The sequence below is a fragment of the Delphinus delphis genome, chromosome 2 (assembly GCF_949987515.2).
Source record: "Delphinus delphis chromosome 2, mDelDel1.2, whole genome shotgun sequence".
NCBI classification, from domain to species: Eukaryota; Metazoa; Chordata; class Mammalia; order Artiodactyla; family Delphinidae; genus Delphinus; species Delphinus delphis.
In genome coordinates this window covers 158016674-158042247 of record NC_082684.1, presented here as the reverse complement: position 1 = coordinate 158042247, position 25574 = coordinate 158016674, and the positions used below count along the sequence as shown (strand labels likewise).

The following is a 25574-nucleotide window of genomic DNA, read 5'->3' as shown; positions in this document are numbered from 1 at the left end:
GACAGAAATGTGACTTTTGTCAGAAGCAGTGCCATTTTATTGAATGAATGATAATTTTGCACTTTCTAAGTACCATGCACTTGCTTCCAGGTAACAACCCTATGAGGCAGGTACTATTGTTATGCCGCTTTACAGATGAAGAAACTGAAGAAAGTGAGGCATAGGGAAAAAGTGTCCAAGGTCCTGACAGCTGGTCAGTAGTTGAGCCAGGAACGAAACACGTCCATCCCTCGACCTGCCAGTTGACACCAGCTGAAGCCGGTCGTTTTCGTGCAATGCCTCGAAGCCCCGTTCCAGGTCCTGGTTCTCCAGTGCCGCCCGGGCCGGCCCTCCCTCCCTCTGGGTTCCAGGCGACGCTTCTGGCCGCGCATCCAGGGGAACGGCGCCCGCACCCGGCAGCCCTGGCAGCGCGCCCCCGCGGCCGGCGGGAACGCGGGAGCTGCGCGCACGTGCCGCCGGGAAGAGGCCGACCGGGCCGCCCCAAGATGGCGGCGGCCGCGGCCGCAGCGGCGTCGGTTGGCAGCGGCCCGTGAGGCGGGCGGGGCCGGTGGCGCGGAGGCGGGGTCCCGGGCGAGCCGCCCTGGGAGGCGGGGGCCGTTTCCATAGCGGCGGCAGGAGGTGTCGCGCCGGGCAACTTCCTGGTTCCAGGGCTCGGCTTCGCCGGGATCCTCTTGGAAGGGAAACAATGGGGCGGAGGGCACTGCGGTAGCCGCCGCCGCGCCGGGACCTCCTGGGCCCCCGGGACTCCCCCCGCTGCCTCCGCCGACGGGACCGTCCGGAGGTAAGTTCATTTTCTCCTCTCCCCCCGCCAGAGGCCGGCGGCGGTGGGGCTCGGCGCGTTTCCTCCAGGCAGGGACTCGGAGTTGGCCCCGGGGAGCCGGACGCCGCCATTCCCGGCCCCGGGGGAGGTGGACGGAGCAGCGCTCCCCGTCCCCGCCCTCCAGCGGGACTGGCTCCGGAAACGAGCGCGGCCTGGAACCCCCTGGAACCTGGACGGCAGGGTGCTGCGGGTGTGATTGGCAGGTTGGCGGGCGCGATTGGCAGGTTGGCGGGCGCGGGGTAGGGGCGCAGGGGGGCGTGCGGGGAGGGTTTGGCGGGGCCGGCGCGGGAGGGGACCTGCCGACCGGTGAAGGGGGTCTCTGGAAGGGTCGGAGGTCGGCCAGGTCCGCGGGGAGGGGAGACCCACAGCCTCTCCCTCCCCGCGAGCAAGTTTCGGTCCCCGGGAGACGTGTCTCCCTTGCAAGTTTCAGTTGCGTCCTCCAGAGTCCAAGTGGGCAGGACTGAGGCAAACTTCGTTCTTTTAAATTATTGCCTTCCTGCCGCGGGACTTCGTTTCGACTAGGCAAGGGGAGGATGGGGTGAATGAGGGCTTTGGAGAAGCTGGAAATCTCTGCGCCTTTGCAGAGTTTGCAAAATAGTTTGGAGCTCACAGCCGGGTGTTGGTGCGGCAGTTGTGATGCGGCAGAATGGTTACTCGCAGGTATTTTAATGCCAAGAAATGTGAAGAGTCTATGAATCCACGGGTGGACATTTCTAGAAATTGAAGATTAAAGTCTGCCCGCGCCCCCCTTCATTTTAATCCACGGATGCTTTTTAGTCAGTAGATTTCAACCTGAGTTAAATGAGTCCCTTACGGGACTGGGAAGGAGTTTTGAATTGGGGCAATACCCAGTCATTGGAAATAAGGTGACACATAGAAAAAAAGTGGGGACATGGTCTTAAATATTTTGTTTGTTGGAAGAAAGTGATTTCAAGCCTGTATTAATTCATTTATAAATAGAAGTAAGTCTTTGGGATAGATATTTAATGTTTCGTAGCACAGAGAAGTTGGACAAAACTTTAGATATCACCCTGGCCAACTCCGTCACATGTTGAATCTATGAGAAGTTCTGTTACAGGGAAGTCAGGGTACTTTTTTCTTTTGTGCAGTCATCTTAACAAGAATCAAATTAGCCAGCATCAAATGGACAGTGGTTTATTTGCTTTTATTTCTCACTCTGTCAGACCCGAAAATAAAGAAAAGCGTTTCTGGGCTTGCTGTTTTTTTTATAGTAAAGTCTGTAAACATAGTCTAGTTTATTACTTAAAGTGGATGTTGTTGACCTATGTTATAGTCCACATAGGTAACTGAAATATGTCAAAATATGAGAAAAAAGCTACACTAATAAAGGTATAAATTAATTTAAAAAGGAAAACCAGAGCCTTAATTCCAAGTACAGGTATTCTGAGTTAAGAGAAATTCCTTTGCTGATTACCTATTTAAAGAATCACTGAGGTGTCACAAGGGCATTCAAAGAAGCATCATTTCCCAAACATTAAGAACTTGGGCCCTGAACCTTGCTGTTGGTGCCTACTTACTGTTTTTAGCTAGTCTGTCTGACTCTCTGGCATCCTTGTTTCTGGTGAGAATAGCTCATTACCAGTTGTAACATTGTTTTGACATGAAATAGCTCCTCTGGAGGACAGCTGCCATTGGTTAAACAAGCCAGTAAGTAGAAGTGTCGGCTTTGGCACCATCTGTTTTTTTTAAACATCTTTATTGGAGTATAATTGCTTTACAGTGGTGTGTTAGTTTCTACTGTATAAAAAAGTGAATCAACTATACATGTATCCCCATATCTTGGCACCATCTGTTAATTGGCTGGTCATCCTTGGGAACCAAGACAACTTCCTGGCATGGCAGATCCAAGTTGGACTTCCAGTGCCAGGCAGAGGTTGTGTGTCAGGCTTTGCCTTCATGTTGCATCTCTCTCAGGTTACTGTTACCTTTTGTAGCTAGTGAAGATGGTGAAGATGAAAAAGAGGCCAGTAAATTTAAGCTAGTGGCAAGTTGTAATGAAACAAAATTACTTTGATTTGTAAATGCTAGGAATGTTAAGGCAGTTTGAAGCTGGCAAAAAAACTTAGCCACAATACCAAAACTTTAGGAATTGCTGCTTCAGTTAGAAAGTGGCAAGTGATTACATTTTCTGGTTTATGTTTGCAATTTCACTTCAACCATCCTTGTTTCGCTTTAGCACAATGGTATTGTTACACCAACAATACTCAGACCATTTATTCCCAGAAAGGTATAGTTTGTCCCTTCAGTGTGATTTTTGAAAGGCATATTGCATTGTTAGATATGATTTCCTTATATTTAGTGTCTCATTTTTTTTCCTTTAGAAAGTGTCTCAATTTTTACAGTGGAAGTCAATACAAAAATAATATACATTTGAAAGAAATCTGACTTCTAGCACACTTCCTTATAGTACATGGGCATTAGAGCACGGGAATTAGAGTCATAAACTTGGAGTCTCAGCTGGTCTGGTCTCTGCCATTTCCAGGTTATGGTATTTCATGCAGATAACTTAATTTTTTAAAGCTTGTTTCTTTGTAAAATGGGGGGGGATCATAAATTCACACTTGTTTGTTTATTCGACAAATATTTCTTGAGTGCCTTATTGTACCCATGACCTTGTGTTAGGTACCTTGTTTTCAACAACAGGAGGGATCAGTCCTTTGAAGTAAAGTACAGGGAGCTATAAAACCTGTCACCAGGGAACCTAACTTGATTGGGAGTGGCAGGGCAAGCTGTCCTGAGGAAGTGGCTGGTAAGACCTGAAGGATGAGGAGAAGATGGCAGGTGGAAAGGGCAAGTGGGAGGGTGGGACACTTTGAGTATGAGAGAGAGCGCGTACACGGTCCCTGAAGAGAATGCTTGTGTGTTAGTTCCCTCTGTGGCACATACGCCACCACTGTTAGTTGTGGAGGGAAGGTAGGCTCTTGGCCCCGTGCTCGCATCATCTAAACCAGGTGAGAACAGAGGTGGCTCAGCCTTTGTAGAAAGGGAGTTAGTCTAGATGACTCTCACCTCGCTAGACTGGAGATGAGTCTGCATACTTTGTGTCTACTTTTATAACTCTGGCACCGGTTACTTGATAGTTCTTATATCTGTTAAGTGGTAAATAAAAGGTTCTTTGATTTCTTTAGCGAGATGCTGTATAATATGAGTGTAGTGTTTTGATTTAATTTTGATAGTATTTTCCCTTGGAAGAGCTTAGACCCCCCTTATTTAAAATATCTCTTCCTCACAAAATGCAAGTAGCAATCCACTGTAAAATTAAAAAAAAAATTAGTAAGTGGCAGGTAATTTCATTTGCTTATAGGACGCTCAAGAGTGACTCTGGAGTTTTATAGCTTGTTTGGTTAAGTATCTTTGGCTCTAAAGAGATTATTTAGTTATTCTCTGATAGAGGTATATGTTGCACCTGTGTCTTGCTGACATTGATACTAGTGTAGAAAAAGTTTTAATTTTATCCTGGGATTTCCCTTCACTGAATTAACAAGTGAATTAAAAAATATTAGAGCAATGTTTTTCATGAAATAAGTGAAAGAATATCATTTTAAGCTTCTTAATACATTAATTTTGGTTAGTACTATTATATAGATCAGTAATGGCAAATTAGTATTTTACTGCGGAATTAATGCAGCATTTATAAGCCAGTTGGTTCTCTGGATTTTTTGTTCCTGTTTCTTTTTGTTTGGCTTTTGGATGTTTTAATGCTTGTTAGCATATCTGCAGTTACATAAGAAAAGATAAGGTGAAATAAGACTTTGAAAAGTCAGTGACAATGGAAAAAAATGGAACAGATGTGGAGGTTAAAATTTACAAAGTTTAGGTATGTGAGTGGGGGCTAGATATTTCTGTGTATTTTGCTGATGGCTCATAAAAATGAATTGGCAGATAACTTGATATTAATGGTTAAAAATTAAGCATCTCACCTGTTCCATGTTCCTTTTCTCTTTCTAGATTTGTTTTGGATTGATTTTAAAAAATAATTATTCCATTTCCTCCTTTTTTATTAGCTTGGGATTATATATTCTTTTACTCTTTAGTATTTGCCTAAGAAACTCTAATCTTTTCTCTACTTATCAAAGTGTAGCATTAATTGAGACTTTCACCCTTTTTCCAGATAATGTTAAGGCCTTTAAAAACATGTAAGTCAATTTCTTTCCTATTTTTTAAACCTATTTCATTGTTATCATGTTTTTAAATGCATATATGTATTATACCCCAAAGACCTATTTCTGTTGTTTTGTACCATTATTATTCAGTTAGACTTAACTGTCTTTCTTTTCCTTTATTCCTTCTTGTGATACTGACCTTCCTTCTGAAATAATTTTCCATCTGCCTACAGAATACCCTTTAGTATTTTCTTTAGAGTGGATTTAGTGTTGAAAAATTTTCAGTCTCTTAGTTTGTCTAAGAATGTTTTTATTTCACCTACATTCTTGAAAGATACATTTTGCTAGGTATAGAATTATAGATTGGAGATACATACATACATATATTTGTATATTAGTTCTTTGAAGAAGAGATTATTCTATAATCCTTATTTCTATTGAGAAGCAGCTGCAGTTTATCACTTTGTTGGTAATTTGTTTCTTTCTCAGGCAATTTTTAAGATTTTCTTTTTGTCTTTCAGATTTTATTTAAGATGATGTCCTCTCCCTCCCCCGCCCCTCACCCCCCCCCCTTCCTTTTCTTGCTTGGGCGTATACGTGTTAATGCTGTTACCTGATGTCTTTCATCAGTCTTGGGTAGTTTTCAGCTGTCATCTCTTAAAATATTGCTTCTCCCCATTTCTCATGCTTAATCTTTCTGGGACTTCGGTTCCAGTGTTAGGTCTCACTGACTCCACTGTGTATTTCACCTGTCTTCTAGGTTTTCTATTTTTTTCTTTTTTTCTGGACATTTTCTTCTGGCCTATCTTCCGGTTTACTAAGTTAGTCTTCATCTCTGTCTAATTTGGTCTTAAATGTGTTCATTCTCTGGGTTCTTAATTTTGGTTATTGTGTTTTTCATTCTAGAATATCAGTTTGGTTCTTTTTAAAATCTGCTATGCCGCTTTTATAGTTACTAATTCCCTATCAAAATGTTCAAGCTTTGCATATATCTCTGTGGACAGAGTAAGCATGTAACTCTGTCCCAGAGTCCTGCTGGTTTTTTCTGTCGTCTGGTATTTCTCAAGGAGTCTCATCTCCTTGTATGCCTGCTCATCTTTGATTGTGTACTGTTCATTGTATTTGAAAAATTATTTCTAGAAGTAATTATAGATTTAGATAAGGATTTTTCTGTTGCTTTTGCCAGGCACTTAGGATCACCTTGATCCAAATTGAGATTTTTTTTTAGCGTCTGTGCAAAGGCTGGTTTAGTTTACCTTTGTGTTATTCTTTCTTCTGGAATTCAGCTTTTTGAAGTCTTACTCCAAAGCACGGGATGGCTCCCTTGGTGGCTCTTGTACTCTGACATGTTGTCTTCCTAGGTTGCAAGGCTGCCTAAGTGCATTTTAGCCTCTCAGGCACCTCCCTTGATTGGGCAAACACTTCCGGAAGGAAAGAAGCCCCAGGGTACCATGGTCCCCATTTTGGATTCCTCTTCTTAGACTGTGGCTGGTAATTCCTCATTATCTTGTTAGCTCTTTGATCGCCCCACCTCTCCCCACCTTTTAAAAATTAAGGTGTAATATACATATAATAATATGCACTAATCTTAAATGTATACCCTGAAGAATTTTTATAAATGTAATTAAGTATATAATCACACCCAGTTTAACGTATAGAATATTTTTGCCACCGCGGTAGGCTCTGTCACACTCCTTCCCAATCCATGCCACCTTCCTCCCTTACCTCAAGTAACAACTACTCAGTTTTCTCTCACCATAGAAGTTTTCTAGTTTTTCGTCAAAATGGTATCATACAATATGTACTCTCTTGTCTGGCTTGTTTCATTCAACATAGTATTTTATCAGTGAGATGCAGCTATGTTGTTGCAAGTGGCAGTAGTGTTTCTTTTTTATTGCTCTGCACTTTTTCTAGTTTACTGTGGCCTCAAAAAAAATTGCTTCAAAACTCAGTGACTTAAACAATGACAACATTTATGTTTGTCACAAAACTGCAGTTTGGGCAACGCTTGTCTCTGCTTCATTTAGTTTCAAGTAGGGCAGCTGGAAAGCTGGGCCTAACGTTATTTGAACGTTTGCTCCCACAGCTGGTGGTTGATGATAGAGCATCTTAGGTGGCCTGAGTTTGTCACTGGGTGGTGGCCGGTTGCCAGGGCGGTCGTCCTGCACAGGCAGCCCAGGGAGGGGGGGATGTGGAGAGCCAGATGGACGCTAGATCACCTGTTAGGAACCGACCCGGGTTTAGAGAGAGCAGAAACCTGTTGATGAGAGATGCAAGGTTCTGGAACAACATGTGAGTTGAGAAATATTACAGTGACTGTTATTGGAAAATACTGTCTGTCATAGTAGTAACCTAACATACGAATGTATCACAATTTATTTCTCCATTCTACTTTTAATAGGCATTTGCATTATTTCCAGCTTTGGGCTGTTATAATAAAGCTGCTATGAACATTCTTATACATGTATTTTGTTGGACGTATGGACTCCTTTCTTTTGGAAGTATCCCTAGAAATGGAATTGTTGAGTAATAGGTAGATAAATATTTAGCTCTTGGAGTTATTACCAGTTTTTCAAAGTTGTTGTACCAATTTTTACCCTCTAATATTTTTAATAATTAAAAAATATACTTTATATATACATTTATATATATATATATTTTGGTCTAGGTTTTTGTCTTTAAGGTTGGTGTGTAATATGTGGTTTACTTTTGTCGGAAATGCAGGTCCCTTATTTTGTCTTTTATGTAACTTTCGTGTGTTTGTGTTTTACTTTCCCAGCTGATGATTAGTTATTGGAAAATAGAGGCTAAGTAGAATAATGTGGTTGTGAAGTAATAGACTCATTTTGAAAGCAGCATTTTAGAATATGTATTCAAATTAGTTACCATTAGTAGACTACATTAGTTGCTGAAGAGAAATTTCTTTTTAGAAATTGCTTTTTAGAGATATGAAACCCTATTCATCATCAATTTATATCACATTTTATTATCAGTTTGAATTCTAAGCTCCTTCACCAGACTTGCTTGGGAAATATTTTTCTTTTCTTTTTTTTTTTTTTTTAAGAAATATGCCCTTCCAGACATTTCACTATTTTAAAAAAATTAATTTATTTGTTTTAATTTTTGGCTGCGTTGGGTCTTCGTTGCTGCGCGCGGGGGCTACTCTTCGTTGCGGTGTGCGGGATACTCATTGCAGCGGCGTCTCTTGTTGCAGGGCACAGGCTCTAGGCGCGCTGGCTTCAGCAGTTGTGGATTGCGGGCTCCAGAGCACAGGTTCAGTAGTTGTGGTGCACAGGCTTAGTTGCTCCACGGCATGTGGGATCTTTGCGGACCAGGGCTTGAACCCATGTCCCCTGCATTGGCAGGCAGACTCTTAACCACTGCGCCACCAGGGAAGCCCAATATTTTTCTTTTACAAAAACTTTTTCCTACAAAGTTGATGATCTGCCATCACTGAGGATTGCCAAAAGAATATCATCTGGATTCTCCCTTTGAATTTAGAATTACCTTTGATTACTTCACTGTTAGTAGTCATCTTGACTTTCTTCCAAGTGCCCTTTGAATCTGCCATCCCCCCCGCTTTTTAAAACATAACCAACATTTTAGACCAGTTTTTTTCAGCTCATACTTGGTTTATTGCAATAATTTATTAATTGAGTCTACTTATAATGCTGAGGAAGTTAGAACCTTTCTTAGTTATCCATTGATCTAAAATTAGTTTTTAGGTCACAAACCTTACAGTGCTAGAAAGAGAACTTAAAAATTATGTTTCAATTCCTTTATTTTATAATAAGACCAAAAATGGATCCATGCTCATGCATGTGTCAAATATATGAGATATTTAGTTTATGAAAGCATTTTTTTTTGTCATGCATAATCCCTTGACAGTCTTGAGTGGTAGCCAGGTTGAAAAAGCTAACTTCTCATTTTATGGATAAAGGAACCAAGGCTCAGAGAAGTGAAGTGACTTGATCTGCATTCCTAGAGCTGGTTAATGGCAGAGCTGGACCACTTTCATCTTGGACTTGCTGTATGTTGAGTGATTTTCTTACATTCTGCCATCAGCTTGCTGAATTCCAATTTTATTGACATCTTACATGAATTTTCCTCTTTTTACCTGTATACATTTACATTTTTTTGCCCATACATTTACTCATTTTAACTCAGTATAGGGCCTTTGCATGAGCTGAAGCCCTTGACTCCCATCTTCTTTAGGACTTTTGTCCTGACTATGTTCTGTTAACGGCAGGGTGGCTGGGATCAGGTTTGTCTCGATTGCTGTATCTCAAGCCCTTTGAGAAGTTTTTACGTGTTGTAGAGCTGAATTAGTATTTATTGAATGGATGGATGGATACATTCTTGTGTTTAGAATCCAACTAGATGTAAATTCCTTAAAGTTGAGCCTGGAATCCTGTCTACTTTTTAGTCCTCATAGTGTCTGCAGCAGTGCTTATATTACACTTAGCTGTATGTAATTTTTAATTGACTTTTTAAATGAAGCCAGGCCCCTGAAAATCAGAGATACTGTACCCTTCATTCTAGCTTTTATCTGTAGACCTCAGGCATTATGCTTAGTTCTGGTAGGATGTATCAAGTACGTTAGGCAAATGTGACATGTAAGCAAATTATAAGCTGCTTTTGAAAGGCCCTGCGTCTCTGTAGCTGAGATAGGAAAGGAAGCCTTGGGAAGGACATTTGTTTTCCTGAATACCTAGAAGTTGACGCGTTGACCAGTGTAAAGCTACTAGAATTCGATAAGTCCTTCTGGAAACCTAACTTAAATTCTACCTGTAGAGGGGGAAATCAGACCTGGTTCTTATCTGATGCTTCATTAACATACACGTGTAAACAAGCCTAGGAAACCGAAGGATTTCTCATTTTGCCCATCTCCTTCTCTGATCTTATTAGCAGGAAGTACTTTGTTGATTGAGTGAGTGGGGTAAATAAACCTTCTACTCTACCTGGGACAGAAGATTTGCTTTACTTCTCTTGAGCAGGGAAAATACTGAAAGCCATGGGAATTCAGCATTGTGTTTCAGGGGGTGTAAACTGCAGAAAGAGCATTCTTTATAGAAAGCTCAAGAATTGTGAAAGTACAGTGGTGAGACCATCCATGTCAATGAATAATGACTTTAAATATTAACTAAAGTTTTCTTTATCTGGCATGAGAAGACAGTACCCTGGAATCTGCCCTGACATATTTATTTGAACTAATGAACTGTACATCTGAATTAAGAAGGGAAGGTACTAGAATTGCTAGGGTGTGAGTTCCACGAGGTTGGGGTATTTGTTTTGTTCGTGGCTGTGTATGCAGAGCCTAGAACGCTGTCTGGCTCATAATAGCTGCTCAGTAAATATTTATTGAATGAATAGTAAATTTTTATATTATCTGTTCATTTTAAATTTAAAAATTGAACATTAATCACTTTAAGTATTGGTTTATAAGCCTTTGGGGAAATACATTTAAGTTGGTTGAGGCATCATTTCTGATACTTCTTGCTGATTGTGAGAAAGTGGCACAAAGCACATTGGAGAGCATTCATTCACTCACTGTCATTAAATTTCTTTGCGATGTTTTTTAAAGGATGCATGAGACTCCATTACATATAAATTAACAATTCATTTAGTCAGTCCCTTATTATTGCACATTTAAGTTGTTTATACTTTTTTTTTTCTGTTACAAATAATGCTTCAATTAAGACAATTTTCTTAAGTTTTTTCTTGGGATGGTAGTTCAGTGCATGGCAATTCAGCAAAACAGGACCTAGGAATTTCTACTAGAAAATGAACTTGTATTATACAGCTGTGAAGGTGAGATCAGAATCTTCAGTGATCAGATAGCTAAGAGCAGATGCACAAATGACACAGCTCTTTGGGAAGGCTAGCTGCTTCTACGTTTGGTTAATGTATAATCATCAGTTTTTTCATGTAAATTCCCTCTTGCATTTTATAGTGGACCTGGCTATCACTTGTATTTGTCTCTTTCTCTTAAAGAATAAGTGAGTCAGGGCTTCCCTGGTGGCACAGTGTTAAGAATCCGCCTGCCAAGGCAGGGGACACGGGTTTGAGCCCTGGTCCGGGAAGTTCCCACATGCCGCGGAGCAACTAAGCCCGTGTGCCGTAACTACTGAGCCTGCGCTCTAGAGCCTGCGAGCCACAACTACTGAAGCCCACGTGCCACAACTACTGAAGCCCACGCACCTAGAGCCCGTGCTCCGCAACAAGAGAAGCCACTGCAATGAGAAGCCCACACACCGCAACGAAGAGTAGCGCCCACTCACCACAACTAGAGAAAGGCCATGCGCAGCAATGAAGACCCAACGCAGCCAAAAATAAATAAAATAAAAAATAAATTAATTAATTAAAAAAAAGAATGTGAGTCACTACAACTCTTTCCGTCTCTTAATTATGACTTAAAGATTATAAATGCATTTAACTCTTTTATACATGTGATTACTTAACATATGTTGTCAGTTTTATTTATAATCATTTCATTTCTGAATTTTGTTGGAAAAGTTTTGCTTTTTCATAATAAAATATATATTCATACGAAGGACTATATGTAATGTTATGTAAGGTCTAATAGAATGATATTTGTACTGTCCCCTCCCTCAGGTTAAGTGGTAGAATGCTAGCACTACCGTCTTGGCTCACACCTCCCTACAACTCCTCCTCTATCTTACTCCTGTCCCCAGAAACTCTGGGATCCAGCATTCTCTTGCTTTTCTTCTTCTTTTTTTTTTTTTTTTTTTTTTTTGGCGGTACATGGGCCTCACTGCTGTGGCCTCTCCCGTTGCGGAGCACAGGCTCCGGATGCATAGGCTCAGCGGCCATGGCTCACGAGACCAGCCGCTCTGCGGCATGTGGGATCTTCCCGGACCGGGGCACGAACCCGTGTGCCCTGCATCGGCAGGCAGACTCTCAACCACTGCGCCACCAGGGAAGCCCCACCCTCTTTTTAAAAAAAAATCGTGAATTATATACTTATTTCTGTTGTATCTTGCTTATTATCCTTAGTTTTACAATTTGAACTTGTTTTTATGGTAACTTTATCTGTGGAAATTCTTACGAGACCTGGGTTAAGAGTGCTTTCTCCCAGAGAAGAATTGCAATTGAGGACACTGTCAACCCAGGGCCACTTAATTTCTAGGCTTGAGATTTTCACAATGTACAAGTAGTATGGATTTGAACTTGATACCTGTGTGAAGGTTGGTTTTGGTTGCAAACTTCCAGGGAATAGTCCCCTTCTCCTCCCAAAACACCAATAAGCCTAGACGCAGGGGAGAATTTTTCTCTAGTCTCTGTTTGCGGTAGATTGTTTTTTCATAGTTTATTCTTTTTTATTGAAGATTTAGTTCTTCAGGGACCAGGCTTTAAGTGCTTATCTTTAGTCTGACTTCCCATGTTGTGTAGTATGAAGCTTTTGCTTTGTCCCATGCATGACTGTTAACACTGAAATCTCTTCAGCATTATCCAATAGAATTTTCCATGATAATGGAAATATTATATATCTGTGCTAATATGATAGCCAGTAGTCACCTTTGAAATGTGGCTAGTGTGACAAAGGAACTGAATTTTAAATTTTAGATGCTTTAAATTAATTTAAAATTAAAAAGCTACATGTGGCTAGTGGCTCAGTATTAGACAGTATAGCTTGGTTATAGGGGATTGTCTGTGCCTCTAGAGCAGTTGCTGGCATCATTGCCCACCTTCCACTCTCTATTTGTGCTCCTGTTTACTTTTTTGGTCTCTGAGGACATCCCTTAGTTGCTTGTGAGCTTTGCTATGCATTCAAAAGGATAATTCTTATATTTTTATCAAGCATTTTTAGGTGTCATGTAGCAAAAGGGTTCTCAAGCCGTTTGGACACAAGAATTGCAGAAAGGGAAGTCTCTTACAGCTTTATTTTATTAGTTAGTGAAGTACTTATCTTTTTTTTTTTTTTAAAGAAGATGTTGGGGGTAGGAGTTAGTTTATTTATTTATTTTTGCTGTGTTGGGTCTTCATTGCTGTGCGAGGGCTTTCTCTAGTTGTGGCAAGCAGGGACCACTCTTCATCGCGGTGTGTGGGCCTCTCACTATTGCGGCCTCTCCCGCTGCGGAGCAGAGGCTCCAGACGCGCAGGCTCAGTAGTTGTGGCTCACGAGCCTAGCCGCTCTTCAGCACGCAGAATCCTCCCAGACCAGGACTCGAACCCGTGTCCCCTGCATTAGTAGGCAGACTCTCAACCACTGCGCCACCAGGGAAGCCCTGAAGTACTTATCTTGAATGATAAACATTGGAAAGTTCATAGCAGAGTGGTGGGAATTCTTTAGATAGAAACTGACCGTGAAATTAAAAATTATGAGAAAGAATTAATTAAATAATTACTTTGTCCTTATTCTACAAAATTTTTAAAGATGATAAAAATAGAACTGTGGGTAAAGTTTTTAAAGTCTTACGCATAATCTTCAGCTTCTTGGTGTCAGTGTTTTATGTATACAAGAGTGCATGAATGAAAAAGTATACACGTATTTAGAAGGAAAAATATTTTGAAAATGGATGGAAATAAACCAAATGAGTTTAAGAGATCATAGTGAATGTTGGTATTGGGGGAACAGCTAAATCCTCCTGGATTTAGCAGGAGCGTGTGTTAGTAATTTAGTTGTAGGGATTTTTTAAAAAATCTAAGTAATGAGTCCTAGCTATTTCTCACGTAGACACTTCTTTTTCTCTTATAGCCAAATATTAGAAACATGCAGTTGGTTTTTAGTATTTATGAATTAAAAAGTCTAAATTCTTTGTAATTTCTGTTACTTCAGGATTTGCTTACCCTTTCGAAACCATAGGTAACTGATTCTTTTTTTACGTTTCTATTTCTTATTGTAGTAAAATACACGTAAGATTTACCATTTTAACTATTTTAAAGTGTACAGTTCAGGTACATTAAGTACATTCACATTAATGTACAGCCATCACCATTCATCTCCAGAACTTTTTTCGTCTTCCCAAAATGAAACTCTTCACCCATTAAACACTAACTCCCCATTTTCCGTTCCTCCAGCCCCTGGCAGCCACCATTCTACTTTCTGTCTGTGTGAATTTGACTTCTCTAGGTCCCTCATACATGTGAAATCATAGAGTACTTGTCCTATTATGACTTGCTTATTTCACTTAGCATAATATCTTCAAGATTAAATTTGATTTTTTAAAATTATAATTTGTGATGAGATTAAAAATGGAGATTACATTAGCTTTTAGTAGAGATTGGGAATCTTTGTGTATTTTCTTTGTAGAAGTTATTGTACAATGAAATAAATTAATGTTAATTTGATCTCCAGACAGAATATCATTAGAAACAATAGAATGTGCTACTGTATGTTGTGGTTTATAATTCTATTAAATTTAAGTTTTAAAATAATTTAAAAGTGGGACTTTTGAGCTAGTTTTAGAATAGATGATCTGGTGTTATAAAACCAGAAATCCTTTTAAATACTTCCGTAGGTTTTAACTGACTAAAAGTGACAGGAGGGACTTCTCTGGTGGCACAGTGGATAAGACTCTGCACTCCCAATGCAGGGGGCCCGGGTTTGATTCCTGGTTGGGGAACTAGATCCCACATGCGTGCCACAACTAAGAGTTCGCATGCCACAACTAAGGAGGCCACGTGCTGCAACTAAGGAGCCGGCAAGCTGCAACTAAGGAGCCTGTGAGTCGCAACTAAGGAGCACGCCTACTGCAGTCAAGACCCAGCGCAACCAAATAAATAAACTAAATAAAAATAAATATTAAAAAAGTGGGCTTCCCTGGTGGCGCAGTGGTTGAGAGTCCGCCTGCCGATGCAGGGAACAAGGGTTCGTGCCCTGGTCCGGGAGGATCCCACATGCCGCGGAGTGGCTGGGCCTGTGGGCCATGGCCGCTGAGCCTGCGTGTCCAGGGCCTGTGTGCTCCGCAATGGGAGAGGCCACAGCAGTGAGAGGCCCGCGTACCGCAAAAAAAAAAACCCCAAAAAACAAAACAAAACAATAAAAAAAGTGACAGGAATTATTTTTAGGTCATGTTTAGTGCCTGCAGTAAAGAAAAGGATATGGTGGAGTTTTTTTCCTTTAACTGGTCCTTGAGTTCCCTGTCAGGATGGGTGTCAGCGGGCCTAAGGAGGCCTGCTGTAGCATTACCACTTGTGCATATCAAGTGTTATCACAAAAGTTGGAGGAACCACTTGAAAGAACCCATAGTAGGTTAGCATGAGGATAAATTCTTTGCTGAAAATAAACAGCAGTGGCTCAAGTTCCTGGAAAGTGCGTTGAAAAGCCAGATTTTGCAGAAATATCCCAATAATGCCTTTTACGTGAAACTCTGGATTTAAGACAGACTCTTTCCCTCTTAGACGGTGTGAAAAACAACAAGTAAGATTTTTCTTCTTTCTTCTTCGTATGTCCAGGTTGGTAGCATTTTGAGGAGGAGGAAGGGAATCTGAAAGTTTTATCATTTGTGCTTCTGAACTGCCTCATTGCTGAAAAGAATTGGTGACCACCTACTTGGGGATGGAGGGTCTGCATTTCAAAGCTGTGATTAGCATAAAGAATCTTGAACATAGGACTTCAGTTATAAGTAATTTAAAAATGTGTTTTCTAAGAACTACTCCATGACATTAATTCCAGCTCATGCATTGTTGCATATTTGTCAAGTACATTTACCACCTCAGATAGTAAGGTTATAAATCCAGTGTTTATAAGTTTTATTATCCTGGTTTTTTGAAGTTACTCTTTTTAGTGCTGAGAAAACTAATATATGAGGAACTTCAATCCTTGAATAAGTTTTTATCTGGCAGTTTATAACTGTGGGTAGGAGGGGTGCATGACTTAGTACAAAGTGCTTTGATGTTGCCATGTAGGAATTTTAAATTAAGATAAAAAACTTGATATAAGCATGAACAAAGAGAGAAGTCCCTGGGCAGAGAGAAGACCTCACAGGTGTGAGCGAGCAGTGCGTGAGCTCCCGGGGCCCCTGTGAGCGGGTAGTCTCCTCTGTGTCTCTGTGACATGGGGCCCTCGTCCTCGGCCACCTGTCAGTTTGCTCCTCTGGGCAGCGTGCGCCACCTCCTAGTCTCCTGGCCGGGAAACAAGTCTAATAGACTCGGCGAAGCACCAGGAAGAAAGTGTATTCATTGTGAGAACCTTTCGTCACGTGGATTATGTGTTGCTTTAGAATTTTCCCTACAGCTTCTCATTTTCTTTGGGATAATTGGGTTATCTGGAAATGGAAATCATTTAATAGTAGCCGCTGCAAGACGAAGAGGAGGGCGTGTGGGGTGGGGGCTAGGTGATTATGCGGTAGCCCGTCGGAGATAGGCCACTACTAATTACAGCGTGTGGACCCTGCTGGGCGTCCAGAATTTCCGTTCGGTGAATTTATCCTTCTTTTGTATATTACACAGTATGAGTAGAGATGTTTTATAGATGGGGCAAGCATTGTTTCTTCAAAAGATGGTTCCTGAACTGAAATCTGTTTCAGAAGCAGAGGTCCTTAGTATTATGCTATTTTCTTAATTGATCTAGAAAGTAATCACCGCTTCTGGTGATTACGAGAAGTAGCTTATCAGTTTATGAAGGCAGCTACACATGACTTAGCACAAATGTAAATTTTATATCGAATCTGATGTTACCTTGTTTGTGGAATTTCATGTATTAGGTTTGGGGAGGCATTTGTGCATCTGTGGTTATGTTTAAATGTAGCATTAGTATTACTTTATGCCTCATTTTGTTTAATATATTATCAAGAGAAGAAGATTTATAATGGAAATCTTGGCAGAGGGTTAAGTTTGTATTTATAATAATGCAGGGTGGTGCTTTACGTTATACTCAAAAGAACCAAATACAAAATTTTGTATGTAGTATTTATAAAGTGTATTTTTAAAATATGTACAGAAAGTTCCTGGAAAGGAGATATGCCCCACATGGTTGGGTAGATGTAGTGGCATTGTACTGTGAGAGAATTTTTTTTCTTTCTACTTTGCTGCTGTTTCCAGCTTTTTAAAACAATGAAACCATATTACTTTTATAGTGAGGAAACTGCCCATTATAAGGGAAAGTCCATAGCAATCACTTTGGTAACCTTTATTTGATGGTGTATATAAATCACCTGTGTGCAGTCAGAATACATTTAGCTCGCGTGATATGCTTAATTTACCCCCAATGGAGTGCTTTCTTCCTATGACTTATTTATGTGGGGGTGGGATGGGGAGGGACTGAAGACAAAGGGCACATGTTAATAAGTTTCTGTGTGGTAACTCCTTTAGACATACTATTTGCTTTTGAGGTAATGGCTTACTGAAAAAGGAAAATAGGAGCAGAATCATGATATTCCGAAGATTGGTAATTTTTTATATTTAGATGACGTCATGGGGTTCTTTTAGAAATAGAAAATTTTTATAAGTAAATTATTTTTATTTCCTTTTAGAAAACTTTAAACACTGACCTTTAGAAAATATGATTTCTTTCTCTTTGTTTTCTGACCAGGACATGTATTCCTCTGAGAAACGTTGGACAGCAGATTTGGGTGTAGTGCCTGATCGGGACCACGTACAAAGACATCTCCAGTCATGGGTAAGTGCCCTTCCTCCTGTGTATCATTTCAGTCCTCTCAGGAGCATCTGCGCTGTTGTCCTTAAAGAAAAAAATTGTTACTGAGCAGATTGGAATTATGTCACTTCATCAGAGATTGGATAATCTGGTTCAGCCCAATACTGTGCACTTGCCTGTATTTAAACGAGGAGATTGATGTTTGATTTATTCTAAGAAGTTAGGTGTGGTGAGGATATCTGTGTCATTAGCTTCTTGGCTGGTTTAGTTCCACTATCTAAACTTTTCTGTTGACTAGCCATTGGAAAGTGACTTTTTGGAAATATGAAGAGGGAAAAAATTGCAGTTGACCATAATTAGCAGAGGTTTTATTGTGTGAAATTTAATCATTGGGTAACATAGGTTAATATTATATTTAAGCAAAAAAAAGAAAGAAATCTCTTTATCAATGTCTTTGATGGATCAAGGAACCAAGTCTATCCTATAGACCTGTCTTGATATAGATTTTATCTGCTCAGTTGTGAGGGGATGGTATGTGTAATATTTTCTGTCATTCCTTTCCACTTCTGTTTGTGAACAGAACTGGATTTTACTATTTTGTGTTGTTTACTTTTAGAGAGTGAGGAAAGAATTAAGATTTAATCCTGACTGGGATCCTATGACAGTTCTGATGTACTTTTAGAGTACAGCTTTTTGATTATGGAAACCTTGGGATGAAGTGAGCATTTTCTTATTGGAATATAATATTAGAGAGTTTAAAATTTTTCACATGTTATTTATATTAATTATACTTACCTTAATAGGAATAGAGTCGCTTTTCTCATCAGTTTGAATAATCAGGCAGTTGATAAGTGAAAATGAAGCTGTTATTGTGACATCTTTGAGTGCTTTCTGCTAAAAGTAATATTGCAAGTAGTGGTCTTTGGTTTTGGAGACTTTTCAGTGGGTTACTTTTTCAGTGGTGTGCTTTGAATAAACAAGGATAGTTGCCAGATGAGTTCAAATACAGATTCGGAAAGAAGCACCTTTGGTTATGTCAGCTCCGTTCATATGAAGTGTTGTGAGAATGTTTACCTATCATAGAATGCCAACTCTAGTAAAGATGGTAATATGACTTCATGAACACTAAGAGCATTTTAGTTTAAAAAATGCTTACCTTTTTTGGAAATGTAACTAAATTTTGTTCTGCGTTGTAACCTTAGTGGTCTGGTAGATCACTGTTACAGCTGGCAAGTTCTTTGAGGACAAATACAGGGTGTCTTTGATTTTTGAATCTTGGTGTCTAACACGACTGCCTCCTAAAACTCAGAGCCCTGTGAGCGTGAAAGCAGAGGGAGGGATGGCTTACTAGGCAGCCAAGATATGTATCGGAACCACCAACAATTTATCTATAAATTACAATGGTTATACTTTATTTGCAAGATTTAAAATTTGTTTTCTATCTACTAGTTCATTTCTCATTTCTGCTCGTTTGTATTTAATTTTTTTTGGTTCTTTTGTTATTTATCTCTTCGAAGATCTCTTACATGCTTATTTTAAAGTCTTTTTCAGATCATTTGATGATTTTTGTCTTGTCTGCAGTGAGTTTATGTGTGGTTGTTGATACTGTTGGTGTTTTCATCATGTTCTGTAATTCTGCAGGCAAGTTCTGATGGGAGTTTCTTTTTTCTTTTTCCTGTGTGTGTGTGTGCGCGTGTGTGTGTCTCTCTGTCTCTTTGTGATTTCCCCTGTTGGTCTAGCGGATTTGCCGTTGTCTCTGCCTGGCTTTGGAGTTCCCAGATCAGAATCAGGTCTGTGTTAGTGGACCAGAGCCCCAGTCCCATGGTGACATTGGGGATATCACAGATTCAGTCACTGAGGCAGCTGGCATTAGGTCAGCCGCTTCCTAAGCTGTAGCCTGAGTGCAGTTAGCAGAAATCTTTTTCAGTCTAGTTTCCTATCAAGGAAGAGTGCCAGCCCAGTCCCTGGTTTTGAGCAAAGAGCCTGGCTACTGACCCTCGTAGCCCTTGTGGAGCCCTTGTTACACCACACGATCAACCCATAGTTAATCCCCGAGGATCAGCTGCCTGCTGCCTTTTCCTGCTTTGCGGCCCAGAGCTCAGCAGACCTCCTGGCTTCAGCAAGGCTCACACTTTGTTTCTCTGTTAGATTTCTGATCTGTGGAGACGTTTAACATGTTTGGGGGCATAGGTATGTCCTTTTGGTCATTTGTCTTCATATTTTATCTGTAATTTCTCTGTGTTTGTTGCAAAGAAAGGGAGTTGCAAAGCATGAACAATGCCATTGGGCATTTAACCACTGGGAATACAGTGAAGTCCCCAATCCTTGCTTCACATTTAAGATTTAAAAATAAATCAGTTTCTGCTTAGTTCCCTGGTTCCTAGCGTTCCTCCCCGTCGTCCATTACCACTTCACTCGCTAGGTGAGCCCCGTGGGGCTGTGCCTCTGGAGCATGCTGCTTGCCTCACTCTAGTAGCCCTCGTCCTCCAGTAAAATCAGCGGCCTGTTTACTCTGATCTTCATCTATTCTGTAAACTCCTTAAGGGCAAAGACTTATTCCTAGTGGTAAGTTCCTGGCACTCAGTAAATGCTCAGTAAATAGTGCATGGATTTGACGGTTCCTAAGTGACATCCTTACTATGTGGTAACTGTAGCTGTTCCATGTGTTATTATTCTTAGGTTGAAATTCGAGCTGCTCCCATGAAAAGAGTGTGTGTGTAGGATAAAGCGTTCCAAGTAGGGGAGCACTGTGAGAAAGGCATGAAGGTTTGACCATACAAGGATGTTACTGAGTAGTTGAGCATTCTGGAATATAGAGCTGGGGAGGAGATGAAATCAGGGTCCGGGGGCATGTACATTTCTGAAGGTTTGGACTTCATATCTCAGGGCTTAGGAACTATTGAGGGACTTCAGTTAGGGGAAAACAACTTAAGATTTTATTCTGGAAAAATTCCTCTGACAAAGAGACATTTTTGTTAGATGTAAATTAAAAAGATGGGTTACAGGCAGTATTTGCTTTGTTCTTAGTTTTCAGCCCTTTCGTTGCTCGCTTTGAAATAAACTTTGAGTTTCTTTCTTGCCAACTTGATTTTCTGTAGTGATGGAAATCATTCTCGAGCAGAGAACTGGAACCATAGATTAAGGAGTGTTGTCATGGTCTGTGCCGTGTTGCAGTTTCTATGGGGTTGTAAGTTTTCATAAAGGTGGGAGGGAACTGAGTATATCAGAGTTCCTGTTTTTGTAAAAACTACTGGAGAAGCATGGTACAGGTTAAAAAATAGGAAGACATGTCATTAAAGATAGAATTTCCAAACCTAGATTTGGGTGAGATTGACAACTAAAATTTTTTTCAGTATTTCTCTAGAGATTACAAGAAAGGTTGGATACTTGTATGTCTGGATGCGTTTAGCTCTGCAGGATTTCCTAACCCTTCCCATGTCATGAACCATGTAGGACATGGTAGTAGTTGTACAGCATGTGAGATAAACTAATGGAGATGTTTGGGGCTTGGAGGCTACCAGCTCTGACACCTCAGGCCGGGCCGAGGGATCTGTTTCTCTGCACATCCTGACACACAAATTGGGATGCTCCAATTGTAAGACCTAGAGAATTTGTTAGGTGCTTTAAGATGTTTTTCAGCTTTTAGTCTCAATTTTTATGTATTCTGTTAAGTTCTGAGGCCGAATATTGGTCTTGTGGAATATGTGTTATATGATGCTGCTATGCTGTGCATTTCATTGTGAATTGTTAACTTTATTACAATTTGCAAAAAGCCTTTTTCAGTACTTAAATTGGTCTTAATTTTCTATAATGCATATTCAGCAATGTTTAGCATTTATCAGATTTGTTAAAGATTTTGTTTTTATCAGATGGTGCCAAAGATGCAATACAGTTGTTATATTTAAGTCTGGCTGTCATTTAAAATGGATTTTTTAGATCCTTGATGGAGATTATAAAAGCAAGAGTAGTTTGTGTAAAGAGCAGTGCTTGGGACTTCCCTGGTGGCGCAGTGGTTGAGAATCTGCCTGCTAATGCAGGGGACACAGGTTCGAGCCCTGGTCTGGGAGGATCGCACATGCCGCGGAGCAGCTAGGCCCGTGAGCCACAACTAGTGAGCCTGCGCCTCTGGATCCTGTGCTCCGCAACAAGAGAGGCCGCAATAGTGAGAGGCCTGTGCACCGCGATGACGAGTGGCCCCTGCTTGCCACAACTAGAGAAAGCCCTCACACAGAAACGAAGACCCAACACAGCAAAAATAAATAAATAAATAAATTACTGAACTCCTACCCCCAACATCTTCTTAAAAAAAAAAAAAAAAAAGACTCCACCTGCCAATGCAGGGGACACGGGTTCCAGCCCTCGTCCGGGAAGATCCCACATGCCACGGACCAACTAAGGCCGTGCGCCACAACTACTGAAGCCCACATGCCTAGAGCCCGTGCTCTGCAACGTGAGAAGCCCACACACCACGAGGAAGAGTAGCTCCCTCTCGCCGCAACTAGAGAAAGACCTCGTGCAGCAACAAAGACCCAACACAGCCAAAAATAAATAAATAAACAAATTTATTTAAAAAAGAAGAGCAGTGCTTAACAATTTCTAGATGATTATTTTGATGGAATATGTTAAAAAAAAAAAAGCCGAAAAAGCACCAAAAACCAAAAGTGATAATTTAGGGTACTAATTATTTTCCTTTTCCTAAGTTTTAAGTTAAAAAAAATAAAGCTTATCTAATCTATTAAAAATTTTAATCTTTACTTCTGTATTTATTTCACTTTCTTTGGAAAAGTTTTGCTCTGTAAGTAGTTATATGAAATGTTTCCTAAGAGAGTCTTTTTGGAGGTTGACTGGGCAATCCAGGAGTGAATCTGTTGTGTGGGAGAGTTTGATCCTGCCCTTTGGCCTAAATAGTGGAGTGAGTTTTTTGAGGTTACTTCGGGATATGAAATATTTCTCTTTTATCTGAGGAAAAAGTAATGGCAGCGAATAATTTGGGATGTGGTGTATTTGTGGCTTTCTAATAAGAGTAGGAGTAAATATCATCATTCGTTGGAGCGGTAGACTAAGAGATGATGCTGAAGTGAAGAACACTTTAACATTTGTTAGAGCAGATAATGTTACAAATAATTGAGGAGATTACTAAATCCCTGAGTGGTGGGATAAGGATTCTTCTGAGTCTTTTTATTAAATAGAAAAAATCATGCAACAAGTAAGATAGGACTTTCCCTAAGTACTGGCTACATCTTCTCTCTATAACAATAGCCTATCTAGATGTATATCCTGTTTTATGGAATAGCTGTGTACCTCAGAAGTTGGGCAGAAGTTAAAGAAAAGAAAATTTAAGTTGAATTGCATTTTAAATACTGGCGTGTCTGCATTTAATGAAATCTGGAGAGAAATCCCCTTGAAAATGACATTAATTTCAGAAAATAGAGTTTGAGTTTTACAATTTTTTCTTGAATTCATTTTATTATAACTGATGTACTGGTTTGAAAAATTCCTATCTCTTTAACAAAAACTTCTCTAAAAACAAAAACTTCTCTAGTATATTCTATATGAAAATATTATAGGTATGACTTTTAGTATTTCTCATTCATCAAAAGACATATAATGGAAAACAGCTTGTAAGTGATATTTGTTATATGGTCTACAACTAGTTTATCTACATATAATTAACATCAGTTTGTTTTTTTAAAATAGTGTCTGGACAGCTGTATATTATCACTTTTTGCATTTAGTCAAATAGACATTTTCTATTAAGAGAATTTGAGCCTGTCAGTGTATATGATGGATATCATTGTATAGTTGTCTTCTCATTTCCCAGATATGTGAGATTGATGTTAAAAATTTCCTAGCCTCGATCTTTCTCCCTTAAAACTGATCTAAAATGATATTTTGGTGTTACTTTTTTTTTCTTTTTTGGAGATAGACAAGTGATTATGTAATAGTTCTTTCTAGCCTCTCTTTAAATCCTTGGGCTGAAAGGATGAAGAATATAGCGAGAACGTCTTCCCAGTTTCCCTTACCCCAGTCTCCCACTCCCACTTCCAGCACTGAGCCATAGTTATTTTTTTTTTAAAAAAGGAAATGTTGTATAGGTTTCTATCATGATTGTGGTCCAGAAGTTAGGAGGGCAACTGGAACTGAAAACTTTTTATATGAGTTATCTCTTATTTAGCTTCAAAGATGGTGGTCATTGTATAGGCAGATGGTAGTGGAGTGCTATTTTCCCCCCTAAATTCAGAAGCTGACTTCTGCTGGCATTACCTAGGTACCCCTGGAATTGCAACAGTTTTCTTTCTGCTTACACCTTTGGAGCATTCAGGTGTTAAACTTTAAACAGTGGGATGTAAAAAGATTATGGTCAGATACTAACATACACTCATATACATCTTATATTAAATTGTGGGGCATTTGGAATTGCAATGTCTTTTTAAAAGTACAGTGGCCTGTTTCAGATTCTAGAAGAATGGAACAGAACTGGAATTTATTGGATGCACTGATAAAAGCTTTCGACACTATATAGTAAAGTACTGTGATCTCCTCACTGGTTAACCTTGTTATATTCTAATAAATGCAAAGTAAGGCAAAATATGTTTGCTTGACTGTAACTTAAAAGAAATTTGAAAAGCAAACATGTATTAAGTTTTTATGTAAACCTACAGTAGTTGGTCTTTTGTATTTTCCTTAGGTAATAACTTTCTGTTCTTTCCTTCTGTGATACGTAGATATAGATCAAGTAAGTGTATGTACCAGGAAAGGAGGAACTAGGTATTACCAGTGTTGGAAGAATATTACAAACTTGTTTCCTTGTGACAATTATGGCACAACAAAATTTGAATTTGATTTTTCAACCTGCTTGAATTTATTGTTTTAACTGCAGTAATACAAGGTTATATGCCAAATGATTGATTCAGACTGTTAGAATATGATTGCCAAGATATATTAATATTTCATTGGCATGCTTTATTATAAAAAATGTTGTTTCTGGTGGTAGAAGTAACCTAGAAGCTATATGAAAGGGGATTTCCTTACTGCTAACTAAAGAGAAAGCTTCTTTTTTGTACCCTCTTTTGGATTAGGAAAGATCCTTCTCTGTTGCCATGAAGAATGCACATGGTCTTGATCCATATTACCACACATGGAGGCCATAGGGCCATTGTGATTAAAAAAAAAAAATCAGCCTTAGACCTTTCATAGAACTTTGTACCTATATGTACCTATGGGTATATGTACCTATATGTACAGGGAACTTTGCCCAGGACCGGAGAAAAACCCCGCCCCAACTTTTTAGGTACCCAAACTGACTTTGTTAAAAGGAACTTGGATCTCAAATGATTACTTAGTAGAAGTAACTCTCCACTTAAGAAAGGTATACTTAAAAATGTTGACTTGTGTTTTAAAAGTGGAGTCATTATTCTCTTTTCCCCTAAAATGTGATGTAAAAAATTTTTAGCTATCAGGTTTTAGTCTAACCTTAAAGCTATGCTTTCCTAGCTCAGCGCTGAGCTGCATTCTGATGGACAATAATAACTTGTAGGTCTGCAGAATTTTCCTTCTTAAGTTATTTTTTTCTGTTTAGTGCATATCTGTTCTCAGCAGGTGAAATTCTACCTCTGATATCGTGAAATTCTATCCTTCCTTCCCACCCAGTCCAACTTAATTTTTTCCATGGGATCAATTCTTTATTTTATTTTTAAATATCTGAATGTGTATTTAAAAAATACACATTATTTATTTTTGGAACCATTTGAGAATAGGTTGCATATATCGTGTATTTCGGTGTGTAGTTCTGAAGAATAAGGATACTCTCTTACATGACTGCAGTAAAACTATCAAAAAGATAAATTATGTTTATCTGGTCTACAATCCTTATTTCATTGCTGAGTTTCCCCAGTAATGTCCTTTATGACAATTCTGTCCTTCCAGTGCCGGGTCCAGCTGAGTATCATTCACGCCTTGCGTTTAGTGTGAAGTCTCTTTAGTCTCCTCTAATCTGGAAGGTTCCTCAGATGTTCTTTTTTTTTTTTTTCTTTTGCGGTCCGTGGGCCTCTCACTGTTGTGGCCTCTCCCG

General features: G+C 39.7%; 1 protein-coding gene across 1 annotated transcript in view; it reads left to right on the top strand.

Annotated features, from left to right (window-relative positions):
- The first annotated feature begins 738 nt into the window (after positions 1-738).
- The window catches only part of USP6NL (USP6 N-terminal like), a 143795-nt gene continuing 118959 nt past the window's right edge, over positions 739-25574 (top strand). Inside the window, exons 1-2 of the mRNA XM_060006035.1 lie at positions 739-781; positions 17441-17527. Of these exons, the coding sequence (XP_059862018.1) occupies positions 17524-17527 (4 nt within the window). The 5' untranslated portion in view covers positions 739-781; positions 17441-17523. The remainder of the gene's footprint in view (positions 782-17440; positions 17528-25574) is intronic.